The sequence below is a fragment of the Myotis lucifugus genome, unplaced genomic scaffold (genome assembly GCF_000147115.1).
Source record: "Myotis lucifugus unplaced genomic scaffold, Myoluc2.0 scaffold_53, whole genome shotgun sequence".
Classification (NCBI taxonomy): domain Eukaryota; kingdom Metazoa; phylum Chordata; class Mammalia; order Chiroptera; family Vespertilionidae; genus Myotis; species Myotis lucifugus.
The window spans coordinates 1,172,876-1,188,365 of NW_005871101.1; the positions used below are offsets into that span (position 1 = coordinate 1,172,876).

Here is a 15,490-nt window from a genome sequence, read left to right on the forward strand (position 1 = left end):
TCTTTGCTTCTCTGTTTCCCTAACATGCTTTTTTCAAGTCACTTAGAGGGAAAAAATATATTGATTAGTACATTATTCAAGAGATCAATAAGCCTTATGAACTATTGTCAGGCTAAATTAATGATTAAATTCTTTTTAAAAATATTTTTATTGATTTCAGAGAATGGAGAGGGAGAGAGAGCTAGAAACATCAACGATGAGAGAGAATCATTGATTGGCTGCCTCCTGCAAACCCCACACTGGAGATGAGCCTGAAACCTGAGCATATGCCCCAACTGGCAATCGAACTTTGACCTCCCAGTTCATAGGTCAACACTCAACCATTGAGCCACACTCAGCAGGCAGTGATTAAATTCTTACTCCTGAGAATCACCTGCCCAAATGGAGAATGGAAGTCTTATCACTGAAGATACCCTGAGAAGTTTGGACAACACAATCTTTGCTAAATTTCAGATTGTATTATTGAGGTGTGCTTCTAAATTGATCTTGTCACATTTACTTTCAATCTGATAAATCTGTATTCGAACATTTATTGCCAGATATTTTCCCTTTTCTCTACAATATGGCTAGGTCTTCCTCGAAATCACTCTTTAGTCAAATTTTACTAAGCCATTAGTATGATTTAAAATTTTACAATAATGCACAACTTGTATTGTATTGCTAATGTATACTTTTAAATTTAGATGAAATTCTTTACATTTGGCAATTTTGTTGTGATATTGTAAAGTTATGATTTCTGAATTATTTTAAAAAATATGTTTTTGTCAACTATTTGATGATAAGAGCTGTGTGAATAAGGAAATATCCAGGTTTTAGATACCATAAGAGGTTTTCTGGATATTTGCTTTCATTTCCTATTCTTCCATTCAACTGTTCTATGACTTCACATAAATTAATCACACCTCTGTGGCAGTTTCTTCTCGTGTAAACTGGGAATGACACTTTCTCTCTGCTCCCTAGAGATAAGTAGATCTGTGGCTTAGGGTTTTCAAACTTTTGGATTCGGTGGCTCAGAGCTGCAGTGTCACTTCTAATATGTGTTACTACATTTTCCAGTTAGTAAGCATTTCCACAAATCAGATTAAAAATGCATGGTACTGAATCACCATGTTTAATACAAGAAATGAAATGTAAAGACCTTGACTATTAAAATACTTACAAGGTTAATATTAGATAGTTCCAATCACATGTACAAAGTTTAAAGGAAAACTGTTATGTTTCATGCTATTAATTCCATTTACTAGCTCCGATTGAATATTATTTCCTCCACGATGTCGTATCAGCCAGGAAGCAGTCACCCTGTCTCTATAACTCTCTAAAGACTTTCACATGTAACTCTTATGGTTCTTCCCACAGAACTTTGTGGATGTGGAGTGTTTTCCATGTCTGGTCTCCTCTCTGCTTCCTGATGCCAGGAGCATGTATTCTTTGTCTTTGATTTTTCTAGTAAGGCTGTTATTGACATGATCAAAGACTATTGGCAGATCTGGGCTTACTGTGGCCACTTCTGTAAATTGGGAGCAAAAAATGTTAAACTCTAGTTGTTTCAAGGAGTATACAAGGTAAAACTACTGCATGTGCTAAGAATTACATAATATTCATTGGTTTTCCCCTCTGTGCCTCCACATTTTCATCTAGTACTCAGTTAGAATAAAGTTGCTCAATTTGAGTAAAATAAATGTTGAATGACATTTTGCACTGGCAGCTTAGTTGTAAGGATACTGACTGGTCTGACCTGACTCAGAACACCTCTTGCTAATTTTGTGATCTTGAACAGTTTCTTTAACTTCTCTAAATCAGAGGATGATAAATTGTGGCTCATGGACTAAATATAGTCCACTGCTGGTTTTCGTATGGTTCGTGAGATAAGAATCGTTTTACATTTTTAAAAATTGAAAAAAGTAAAAAAGAATAATATTTCATGACATAAAATTATATTAAATTCATAGTTTAGTATGCATAAAGAAAGTTTTAATAGAATACAGTCATGCTTATTCATTTATGTATCATCTATGGCTGCTTTCATGCTACAGTAGTTTAACTATATGGTTCATGAAGCTAAAATAGTTACTGTCTGACTCTTTGCAGAGAAAGTTTGCCTATTCTTGTTCTAAACCTCAATTTCCTCTTCTGTACAATAGGACAAATAGTACCTATTTCAGGGAGGTTTGAGATAATGTGTGAAAAATTCTTTGTACAGGGTCAATGATATTAAATACTCAGTAAATGTTAGCCATTGATGTTATTATAATATTTATAGTTTTTAATCATCTCATAATTTGTTTAGTGAAGGTGGATCAAAAATTCTCTCCCATTATACTCACTAAAATTGATTATTTTATATTATAATTACTTAAATTTTTAATTAATTTTTTATATTTTTATTAATTATTTAATTTTGTTACATTTCTATTAGAATATTTTGGTATTTCTGATGTTCAAAGACCTACCCAACATACCCTCAACCAACTTTGCCATTTAATTTTCAGGTACTTTCCTTTATCTGACTATCTCTAGCTCAGCTGTACATCCAATGACCTTTTCCCACTTTTCCACTTCTGTATCCCCTTCATCTCCCATTTCCACATGCCAGGTCTAGTCCATCTTCCAAATCTGGTACCAGCATCACTCCCTTCACAGAATTCCTTTATTATTTGTATGTACACTATGCCACACAATCTCCCTTCCCCAACAACAGCAACAAAAACAAACACAAAAGAATTTGGGAGGAAATTCATTCTCCAGGACCTATGTGAGCATTTTATTTCTACATAGTAGAGCACACATCACTTTCTTGCTTGTGTTTTAATTATGCATATACTTCTTATCTGGACTCTTTCAGGAAAATACCATTGTTATTGATCTGTGTAGTCAGTACAGTACCCCAGATGTGTTTGCACATTGAAGTACCTAACGTGTTTTTTTAAATGCATAAATTTTTCTTTCCTTCTGACTTTTGGATTTTTGGCTCTTTCCAGACAGAATTCCTTGACATAAGCCAGCTGTCTTTCATTCATGATTTGGGACCAAAGGGCATGTAAGTTCCCGTGTTGTATCTTTAAAGAGAAGTGTGAATATTGATGAGTATTAACATTTGATTAATTGGCATGCCAGGATGATGGAACTCATCTGGTTTTACTGGTAGCTTCTCCCCATCAGAGGCAGAGCAACTGAGGGGATCTATTTAGGCAAAACAGAATATCTTGCTACATTAAACAAAGGTAGCAATTGTTCTACCCTCTTTCTTATGTGCTTATAGCACCAATTTTCTATAATCCCACAGTTGCCCTGTTTAATACAGGTAACAAATATGATGTGGGAGAATGTATTAAAAATCAAACATACTATATTATATATTTGAAAATCTCTAAGACAGTAGATCTTAAATGTTATTATCATAAGAAAAAAATTGTAACTGTGAAACAATAGGTGCTAGCTAGACTTATTGTGGTGATCAATCACTTTACATTATATACAAATATCAAATCACTGTACTGTATACCTAAAACTAATATACTGTCAATAATGTCTCAATATAATGTTATATGTGAATATCTCAATTTTAAAAAAATCAAATATACCAGATTCCCTTCTTCTAATCTTATCTAATAATAGACAAAGATTTAAATTGAACGTACCTCCACTACGCCTCTCATTGGCTAATCAGTGAGATATGCAAATTAACCGCCAACAAAGATGGCGGTTAATTTGCATACATAGGTGCGAAGCGGCGGAGTGAAGACTGAAGGCGGCTCCAGCTGCCGGAGCCGCGAGAGGCTTGAAGGCACCTCCAGCCAGAGCGAAGGTCTGGGTCCCGAGTGCCGGAGGAAAACCAGTGCTGGCAGATATGTGAATATCTCAATTTTTAAAAAATCAAATATACAAGATTCCCTTCTAATTGCTTATAAAAGTTAGTTGCTTATCACTCATTTCCATGACTAAAAATAATACTGTGTAAAAGGTATGTTATGTAACAAGATTGAAATTTACTTAATTATTCTTTTCCTTCACAATATGAGAGCTTGGTATGATAAAGAGCTGAACTTTTTAAAGTAAAGATCATTGTTAGTGGAGTGCTTTAAGGATGAGCTGCTAGGACTCATCCTAGCAAATAAGGTATTGAGCTGTTTGAAGTAGGAGAGAACAGGCAGGAAAGTCGAGAGAATGAAACAGTTTATTTAGTCCCAAGTTGCAAGGTTGTCTCAGCTAAGAGTGAGCTGGAAATTTGAAGATGATGGGTTACCTTGATGTCTCTTTCAGAGAAGGCATGATAATGAAAAGATCTGGAGGACACAGGATACCTGGCTTGAATTGCTGTGGTCAGGGAAGAGCCTGCTACCGGTGGTCAAGAAGGTAGGACTTAGGAGTTTTGTGTATATTTTTTTAATAAACTGGATATTTGGGGAATTTTTACATACTAGTTTTAAATTAAATTATAAATCAGTTATAAATCCTTTGAAAGTCATAACAGAGAAAATTTTAAGTTCCAAATTTCATTATTTCCTAATATCAAACTATACTATAAGGCCATAATAATCAAAACAGCATGGTACTGGCATATAATCATACGTATAGATCAATGGAACAGAATAAAGAGCCCAGAAATAAATCCACATCTTTATGGTCAATTAAAATTCTACAAAGGAGGCAAAAAATATACAATGGGATAAAGATAGACTATACATTCAATAAATGGTGATGGGAAAATTGTACAGATATGTACAAAAAAAATAAAACTAGATCACCATCACCTTCTTACACCATACACAAGAATAAACTCAAAATGAGTTAAAGACTTAAATATAAGACTCAAAACCATACAAATCCTAAAAGAAAATATAGGCAGTAAAATCTTGGACATTTCTTGTAGCAATATTTTTTCTGATATGTCTCCTCAGGCAAGAAAAAATAAACAAATAAACAAAAGAAAAAATAAACAAATGGGATTACATCAAACTGAAAAGTGTTTGCACAGCAAAGGAAACCATTAACAAAATGAAAAAAAAAACACCACTGAATGGGAGAACATATTCTCCAATGATACATCTGATAAGGAGTTAATATCCAAAATTTGTAACGAATTATAAAACTGAACACTAAAAAAACAAACAATCCAATTTAAAAAATGGACAAAGAACCTGACACTACTCCAAAGAGGACACACAGATGGCCACTAGACATATGAAAAGATGCTCAACATCACTAATCATGATAGAAATGCAAATTAAAACCATGAGATATCACTTCAGATCTGTCAGAATGTTTACCATCAATAAATCAACAAACAACAAGTGTTGGTGAGCATGCAGAGAAAAGGGAACCCCCATGCACTCTTGGTGGGAATGCAGATTGGTACAGTCACTGTGGAAAACACTATGGAGTTACCTCAAAAAAATTAAAAATGGAACTGCCGTTTGACCCAGACATTCCATTTCTGGGAATATATCCAAAGAAACTCAACACACTAATTCGAAAGAACCACCACGTTCATTGCAGCATTATTTACAATTGCCAAGCTCTGGAAATAGCCCAAGTGCCACCAGTAGATGAGTGGTTAAAAAAGCTGTGGTACATTTACACAATAGAATACTACACAGCTGTAAAAATAGAAGGAAATCTTACCTTTTGCAACAGCATTGATGGACCTGGAAAGTATTATGCTAAATGAAACAAGCCAGTCAGAGAAAGACAAATACCATCTGATTTCACTTACATGTGGAATCTAATGAACAAAATAAACGAACTAAATAGAAACAGATTCATGGATACAGAGAACAAATTGACAGTTGTTAGAGGGGTAAGGGCTTGAGGAGGGGGGCAGGGGCTGGATAAAAAGGTAAAGGGATTAAGCAAAAAAAAACCCAAAAACCCCAAAACTCATACACACAGACAATAGTGTGGTGATTACCAGAGAGAAAGGAGTGTAGGGGGAAATAGAAGAGGATAAATGGTGGATAAATGGTGGATAAATGGTGATGGAAGATTTGACTTTGGGTGGTAAACACACATTATAATATACAGATGATGTATTATAGATTTATATACCTGAAACCTATATAATTTTATTAACCAATGTTACCCCAATAAGTTCACTTAAAAATATGGCCAATATCAAGTGTTGACAAAGATGTAGAAAAATCAGAACCCTCAGACATCGCTGGTGGAAATGTAAAATGGTTCAGCCACTTTGGGAAACAGTTCCTCAAAATATTAATTAGAGTTGCCATATGCCCCAGCATTTCTACTCCTATGTGTTCACCCAAGACAATTGAAAAATATGTCTATATCAAAACTGTACATGACTGTACATAGCAGCATTATCCAGAAGAGCCAAAAAGTGAAAACAACCCAAATGTCTATCAATTGATGAATGCTTAAATAAAAGGTGGTATTATAATACCATAAATTATTATTCAGCTATAAAAAGGAATGAAGTCTACTAGTGGGTATGGGGTTTCTTTCTGGGTTGATGAAAATATCTGGAATTAGATGGCCATGATGGTTGCAAACTTTGGGAATACATTAAAAACCACTGAATTTTATTCCTTTAAAAGGTGAGTTCTTTGATATGTGAATTATATCTGAAAAACATTTTTAAATTTTTAATAAAAAAGAATGAAGTACTGATGCATGCAATATCATGAAGCAACCTTGAAAATATTGCAACAATAACTTACTGGGATTTTGAAAAAAAAATACAAGAAATATATGCTATTTTTAACCTTGAAAAAGGTATGAGCTCATGTGTAAATATGAAATTGAGCTGTGTTTGTGTTAAAAAATATATATATAAACTTAAAACTGGGATCTGTCTTTAAACATTAAGATACAGTGCCAACAAAAAATATTAAATTGGGCTTTAATTTTGGGGGGTTTTGAAAGGATCAAAAAAATTAGAAGGAAAACATGGAAAGCTCAGATTAAAGAAATTTCAGTGTTATAAAAAGAACAGTTTTACTACAATAAAAAAGGAAATAATGCACTATAAAATATTTTCTTTCAAATAAACTCTGGAACCTACGTAAAGCTCTTTTAGATGGAATAGCCAGGGAAGGCCTACCTGTGGAAGAACATCTAAGCAGAGGGCTGACCGACAAAAGGGGTCATGCCTGGGAGGATCTGGAAGAAACAGCTTCGAAGCAGAGGAATAGTGACTGCAGGAGCCCAAAGTAGAACAAGATTGTCAGGCTGAGGAACAGCCAGACACAGGTGGTGGGAGAGAACAGTGGGAAATGAAGCTGAAGAGGTGATGGCTGCTCATGTCCGCCCACCTGCATTTTAATGCCGCAGCAGTGGCAGCACAGGCAGGAGGCATCTTGTTGGAACAGACCATCATCTCACCTGGTTTAGACCAAGAATATTCATAGAAGTTCAGATTTACTGGTGCTGGGAACGGTGCTGAACAATGTATGTGAATCATCTCAGTTAATCTGCACAGACACAGGAGCAGGGCATTGCTGTTACCCTCCTTTTATAGACTTAGGCTCAGTTGGCCAAGTTCACACAATCAGGCAGTTGGCAGAGCCGGAACTGGAGCTCAGGGAGGCTGACTTGAAGGCAGGTGCTTAATCCCTGTGCAGCCGGTGCTGACTCCCAAAAGGCTGGTTGATGGATTACTTTTGTGTTACAAATCCTCTCGTTAAGAAATATAAATAAATCTATTAACAAAAGAACAAAAGAGAGAGAGGGAAGAAACCAAAAGAGTTTTCATGAATGGTGTAATTCAGAAAAGCTCCCAATAAAGGCCAGGAGTCAGTTTACCCTGATAGATAATGACTGTTTAAAAAGAACAACGACCCTAGCTGGTTTGGCTCAGTGGATACAGCATTGGCTTGTGGACTGAAGGGTCCTGGGTTCGATTCCAGTCAAGGGCACATGCCCAGGTTTCGGGCTTGATCCCCAGTAGAGGGCGTGCAGGAAGCAGCTGATCAATGATTCTCTCTCATCATTGATGTTTCTAACTCTCTCTTCCTCTCTGCAATCAATAAAACTATGCTTAAAAAAACAACAACAAAGAAACAGCTTATCATTGTCAAAACAGAAACCATTATCTTTTGTGTTCAGCTTTCAAAAACCCAGCTGTCACTACTAAACAATTCCATATTTCTAGGCAGCCACATCTTGAAGGGAGTCACCATTGACATAGGTACCACATGAATGGCACCTCGTAGAGTTGAGCAGTGCCCTCCTGTCTCATTTCTGTCGCCCAACAAGGCTGTTTGTAGCCTATTCAGAACCTGTGTGCAAGTTAGAGAGAAGTGCCCCCTGCTGCAGGATGGTGCGGCCGACGCCAGTGCCCGCCTTCAACGGGCGTCCTTGTGCAGGGCACTGCACAGTGGTACCTGGTGGCCTGTTCCCGAGGACATGTTTTGCAGCCCTTGGCCCTGGTGGTTAAGCCACGAGCCTGTGCTCTCAGGAGCATTTCTGAGATTTGCTCTGTCATGGGAGCTGGTTCACCTGGATATGGCGTCATTCCACTGTCGTCCCATACTGTTGTCTCTGGTGTGGAGCGCTGGCCAGACTGGCTGCCATGCCATTCCAGTATCACAAGTCTGGTATGTTTGACTTTCTTCTCAGATCGGAAAGCCTGCCAGCTGTGGTTGTCAACGCCTGTCAGCAACAGAGTAAGCCAGGTCTCGGCCTGCACCGCATGTCTGTTCTCTAGCTTGCTTCAAAGTCAAGCTACGAGAACGTTCAGCAGATAAAGAAGGAACTTTACCAGATATACGATCCATCTCCTCTCTTTTAGCTTTAACTGAGCTTTATCTGTCGGCAGCCACACGTCTGGACTTACTCAGCCATGGCCATCAGAATCACTCAGTTACCGTTTGGTATCATGACCTTGGCATTCATATTGAGCAGTGTTGAGAAATCTTATAAAAATGCATAATTTCTGCATTTGCTGAAAATTATTGAGATTATTATCTATTATATTGTTCAGTTGCCTTGTGTTCAGGTCTCAAATGAGAAACTTTCTTTGGGATTTAGCTTTTTGGGTGCAAAAAGCTTATTAACTTATTCATTTGATAAGAAAAACCAGGAAACCCTGGTGTGCCATCACCATAATTATACTAGCACTGTGGTTAGGTGTTGGCTTTCTGTGACCTTGATTTTTCCCCTTTTTTTAGAAAACAATATCACATGTATGTCCTTTACTGTAAATTATCCACAGTCCATCCCACCCAGTTTTACGGAGAGGGAGGCAGCTGACATATTAAAAAAACGGATGAAATGAACTGTGTGGAAATCAATGTATATTTGTATACATAGAATCCCACATTATAAAGCCACTAAAACATAATGTGGTTAGCAATTTCAGTAAAGATTTATTGTAGATTTCTTTCAAATTCTGAGTTTCCACGTGACATTTATAATATTACTTAATTTGTGTGCAGGTGTTCTAGCCTTACTTAACCCATCATGTGCTTCATTTTGCCTAATATGTGATACAATATAACTGGTGTTACTTTATTCAGTTATATGTTGAATCATTTGGTCACTCCGCAATTGCAGGTAAATGTGAATATATGGTGCTGCATGCAGCAGGACAAAGTTGTCATTTGTTTTTATTTGATGTCCATCCCGTTCTCTCTGTCTTGCTCTTTCTGTTCTCAGTGCCATGCGTATCATCTGCATCCTTACTAAGCAGAGTGTCCCTAACATAGGCAACCCCTCTGAGCTCGTTAGACATACAGAATCTCAGGCCCCGCCCCAGACCTCTTGAATCCAAATCTGCATTTTGAGAGGATCCCCAGGTGCTGCATATCCACAGGAAAGTGTAAGAAGAGCTGTTCTGTGTTATTACAGTAGCTTCCTCACTGCCACACCACATCCCTCTTTCTCCTTCATACCTTTTTTTTTTTTTAACATAGTGCCAATGATATTATTGTCCTATGGCCTTGGCAGGACAGGAGGATTCCCTTATTTAATAAACACCCGGATGTTTGTTTTAAATACAAATTGTTAGGCCTTTTTAATGGATCTTTGGTGGGGCCTGGGACTCTATTATTTTTAACAAAAATCTGAAGAGAGTCTGATGATCAGGCACGTTTAGAGAGCACTGGTTCCCTGAGATAAAATCAACCTCTTAGCATGGCCCCCAGACGCTCCTCAGTGCGGCTTTTGCCCATTTTCCCTTCCGACTCTCTCTGAGACCCTGGCCTCACCAAACTGTCTCCCAACACATGCAGCATCTCCAGAGCTCAGGGCCCTGCCAGCTCTTCCCTCCCTGTGGGATGGACACCATGACTACCAACTTCGGGCTCTCTGTGACAGGTCCTTCCTGGCCTCGCACAGACTCTGCCTCTTTGGGAGAACACCACTCCTGTGCTCTTAGTGGGGACTAAGGACTCCTCCTCCCACCTATCACTGTTTGCTTTTCTCTTCTGATACCTATCCCATTCAGCCTAGAATTATGGTTGCTTGTGCCCCACGGGCCTAGTAAGATCTTTGAGAAGATGTATGATTTATCTTTGTGCTGTTTCTACCTCTACCCTAACTCCTTCTTTGTCATTGTACTTTTCTATTATGAAGCTCTTAAATATATATTGAATTGAATGGAAATATGCTTTTGAGAGATCATGTCCCATTGAACATCATTTAATAATGGCCCCCCAAAATCGCAAATAATTTGAAATGAGCAACAGAATATGCAGAGTATTGGGTGCTTACTAGATTTCTTAAAAGGGGGATTATACTTACTGAGAAACACCAACACATTCCATTCTCCCAACAGCTGGGGCTCCCGCTGTACCTCCTGCAAGCACTCCCTCCCCTTGGCAGGGGTGTTGTCCAGGCCTCTTCGACCTTAGTGTTTAAAAAGCTAGTGAATTATTTTGAATTGCTTGGTGCCAGCACTTCTTAGAAAAATGTAATAGAAAGGTTTTGGATTGTGTTTTTTGTTGTTTCATTGTGGTTTTTATTTTTCCCTTTTTTTAAATTTAATTTAATTTTATTATTATTATTATTTTTTAACAATATACAAAATAAATCAGTCTGTATGCGGTCTCCACTTTCGGTCCTCGGGTATCAGTGTTCTCTCCTGTGAGCTTTCCATTGATTATTCAGAAGTTTTCCTGTATTTTAGCTGTAATACCAGTTAGTTCCTGGGAGCATGTTCGTGCAGCATCCACTTACTCTGCCATATTTAATCCTTCTCATTGTGGTTTTTAAAAACTGAATCCCCAGTGTAAACATGAAATTGTCTACTGCCTGTGAGTCTGTTTACTTCAGACTTGTCATATACTTTGTTCTTTTTGTCTCAGTAATTCAGTACAACTTTAAAAATGCGTATTATCTCCTCCCAGGTGGTTGATAGTGAAAGATTCCTTTTTACTGTACATGAAGCCAGACAATGGAGCCATCGCGTTCGTCCTGCTGGTGGATAAAGAATTCAGAATTAAGGTGGGAAAGAAGGAGACAGACACGAAATATGGACTCCGAATTGATAACCTTTCAAGGTAGAAATTTCAACTATTTTTAAAAGAATAAATATTTGTTGGTAAAAAAAATACATTTTTACCAAAATATCTTAAAAACAGTCTTTCTCCCAAATTTAAATAAAGAAAGTAAAATAATTTAAATGTTTGATAATTTTCATTTAGAACTTATCCTCAAAAGTAATGAAACTACTTTTTCCTTAAATCAACATGTAAGAAGACCCTATGTCAACAGTTAGAATAAGCTATCTTGTGTTGACATATGCCTAATTTAATGAAATTGACTACTCAATAATACCATTTTGCCGAACGGATAAATTAAGGAATGATAGAATGATAGATAGTTCACATTTTTTTAAAAAATAAAATTTTACTTTATGAATTGACATCCTTTAACAAAACACAATGATTTGATTTAGGAAAATTCTGTTGACACACAGATTTTTAAGAAACATACCTTGAAAGGATACTCAAATGTACATTTATCATAGATTTTATTAGTGAGTATGTGTGTATTGATACGTATGTTTTTTCCTGGAATATTGTAGTTATATAATATATGCGTGTCTTTCTCTCTATATACACTTGTTTCCATAAAGTTCAGCCTCATGTATATGGATATACATACATTTCTGTCTTTACTCAGATTAACTGGCGTAGAGATACAGATACTCTTACTAACATACATTTGCAAATGCAAAGGTGCTGCCACTAAACCTTCTTCCTGTACAGTTTCTGTTTTGGGGAGGGCCATAGGCATCAGGCCACAATTCCCACTGGTCCCGGTAACAGATCTCTGCACCAGTCTGTGGGATCAGGGTCTGGAATATGCCCTTTTGCTTGGCTTTGGTGAACTCAGAGTAGGGGAGGAATTACTCTCCTAAAGTACAATCAGGATGTTTCCAGAAGCTGGGGAAATGGACATCAGGCACTAAAGGGAAATGACCTCTACAGGAGCCAGCAACTAAGTAACACAGAGGCACAGATCCTCGCCTTATACCTCTTTCATTATCCTCCTTACAGTCTAGCACACCTCCAGGACTATAGGAAGTACCTTATACATGGTTGCATGAGTGGATAAGTAGCCTGAAAATGTGTTTTTGCTACACTGACTATATTTTACAATCTTGCCAAAAATGTTTACAAGTCTGCTTTTTTAAAATTTAAGTAAGATGCTGTTTACTTAAAATTTTCAACTTATGTCTGTAGTATCGAAACAAAACAGGGCATGGTTCAGTCTTAAATTTGTTTAAAAAGACAGAACACAGAGTGACCATCCTTTTCCACATTTTGCTTTTCTTTGAAGGACACTTATTTTAAAATGCAACAGCTATAGACATGCTCGGTTGTGGGCAGGAGCTATAGAAGAATTCGTCCAGAAATATGGCAGCAACTTCCTCAAAGATCACCGATTTGGGTCATATGCTACTCTCCAAGAGAACATTTTAGCTAAATGGTAAGATCTTTTTGGTCTAAGATTGTCAGGGTAGTCATAGAATCAATTTCCCTAAAGTCAGTTTTCAAAGCTGTGAAAAGATGTAATGCATTATACCTAACAAAGGCTTTTCTTTATAGGACTACCTGAGCATCAATTAGTTTTCCGATTTTTGTTTTAAAGATATTTTATAATGAACTTTAAAATAGCCAGTTTTAGATTTTGAAGTTTGATTTTAAAAACTAACTTTATAAATTTTCTTAATGATGCAAATGGAAGATTTATTTAAGTCATTAGCCATGATTTAAGAAAAAGAATTTACTTGCTGGATATTTCTTTTAAATATATTTTATTGATTTCAGAGAGGAAGGGAAAGGGAGAGAAAGATAGAAACATCAGTGATGAGAGAGAATCTTTGGTTTGCTGCCTCCTGCCCACCCCACACTGGGGATCGAGCCCACAACCCAGGCATGTCCCCTGACTGGGAATTGAATCATGACCTCCTTGTTCATAAGTCAACACTCAACTACTGAGCCTCACTGGCCGGGCCTGGCTATTTCTTTTAATTAAAATCATTCTTAGCATGTTTTTCTATCCATGGATTTAAAACAATTCTGTTTTCAGTCTCCAAAGAACAACTGTGTGTGAGTTCAAGAGAATAGGAGAGTTCATTTGACCCTGTATGATGATGATACCAATCAATTGTTGCTTACCTCTATCAGTTTACTGTACTTCCTATGTAGCATTCTCAGTCCTTGTTTTTCATTTACAGAAAATTAACTAGTGGTTGTGTAGGGACTCTTGGGAATAGTTTCCATCTTTGGCTTTGCCTTAAGATATGTGTCTTCTCCTCTTTCTTATTTTTTGTAAAACAACCCCCCACACACACACACACAAATGAAAAAAACAAAACAAAAAACAAAAACAAAAAACACTTGTCTTTCAGGTATGTTAATGCCAAAGGATATTTTGAAGATATTGCAAATGCGATGGAAGAGGCAAAAGAAGAGATTTTTATCACAGATTGGTGGTTAGTATTTGTCCCTGGGGATGGTGTTTGGAGTCTCTATGTTTAGGAATGTACAACAGTGTTTGTTGTGCTGTCCCAGAGTCACACATTATGAAAACCAGCAGTTCCCACAGATGGTCTGGCCAAAGTCTCTACCAATTAACTCTAATAGCCTCCAGTGAAAGGTCTTTTCAAAACACTTGGCACCCAAATATATTCTTAAAATATTTAGCTTGAACAATATTGTACTTGTCTTTCTATTTAGAAGCAGACACTCAGTATTCATTTTAGTAAAGATTATGTTGCAATGCAAACATAGTTGTAGAGGTAGTGGAAAATAATCATCCTTGAGTAGTTTTTCCTCATTTTGGTATGTCTGTCACTAGATCCAGTGAATATAATTCTTCAGAATTGTCCCTTTGAAATTGGAATCGTTCCATTTGCCCATTACTATTTAAATGTCCTTGTTAATGACTAGCCTGGTCAGCTTTTTTGGAGATATGTCAGGTTTCAATTGTCTGACCCCCCTTAAAAACATCCATGAGAGTTATGATGCTTTCTAAAGCCACTAGAAGTCTCATATCTAAAACTCATTTAGCTACTGGGAAATTTCACCCCTGAAGTTGGTGTAGGCTTTGTAGTGTGACTTTAGCTCCAATTACCTACCTGCCTGGACAGTGAAGAATGACTGCAGATGTCAACATTGACTGTAAAGGAAATGAAAACATTTAAAACGTGTTTTCCTTCTGATATCTTAGTTGCTTAAGATGCCCCTATTTTTCCCTATCCTGTTTCCTTCCAAACGCTACCTTATGTAGGAACTGTGCAAATATCATCATAACTTATTTCCTCTTAATTCTAGACCTGGGGGCACAGGGGAGAGAAGTTAGGAATGTGCGCTCATCTTTTTCTACGCTTTGCCTCAGTGATGTGAGACTCGATCATTCTAGGGCATGCTTTCCCAACCTGGGCACTACTGACATTTGGGGCCAGATAATTCTCAGTTGTGGAGTGTTGTTCTGTGCATTGTGGGATGTTTAGCACCATCGGTATCCCTGGCTTTTACTCACTAGATGACAATAGCCAGATCCCAGTGGTAATAACCTGTGTCTTTAGACTTTGCCAAATGTCTCCTGGGAGGCAAGGTCCCTCTGGGCTGAGAATCATTGATCTAGAATCACAGATAAGGTATGTGCTGGTCAGCACGGCTACAAATAATTTATTCTCATGTTGTTGGAGGAGCTTATTCTTGGCCTTTACTAGTATATTATTGACAAATTTTGTCCCATTAGTCAATTACCAGGAAAAAAATAAAGTTTCCTGCTTTAGGAGCTGTTTCTTTGGTTGATTCTTTCTAAACACTTATGAGAATTCATTCAAGTTTAATGTCGTACTGTAGTCCTTGAAGAAAAATATTTCTGAAAGTTTGACGAAGACATGAAAGAGAATGAAAACAGTTTTTTCCATTGAGCCCATGTTCTCATGTTTTGTGCAAGAATATATTCTCTTTTGAAGGTTGTGACTGCCAAAGTAAGACTCACATTTAAACATTTAAAGAGATGGAACCCTGACTGTTTTCTCTTCTACTGTCAGCAAAAATATGAATCA

The 15,490-nt window shown here is 37.1% G+C and overlaps 1 protein-coding gene across 1 annotated transcript in view; it reads left to right on the plus strand.

Moving 5' to 3' along the window:
- PLD1 (phospholipase D1) overlaps window positions 1-15,490 on the plus strand; it is a 131,001-nt gene that overhangs the window by 42,504 nt on the left and 73,007 nt on the right. Inside the window, exons 7-11 of the mRNA XM_023753885.1 lie at window positions 2,979-3,037; window positions 4,261-4,353; window positions 11,307-11,459; window positions 12,745-12,894; window positions 13,820-13,903. Coding sequence (XP_023609653.1) covers window positions 2,979-3,037; window positions 4,261-4,353; window positions 11,307-11,459; window positions 12,745-12,894; window positions 13,820-13,903 — 539 coding nt within the window. The remainder of the gene's footprint in view (window positions 1-2,978; window positions 3,038-4,260; window positions 4,354-11,306; window positions 11,460-12,744; window positions 12,895-13,819; window positions 13,904-15,490) is intronic.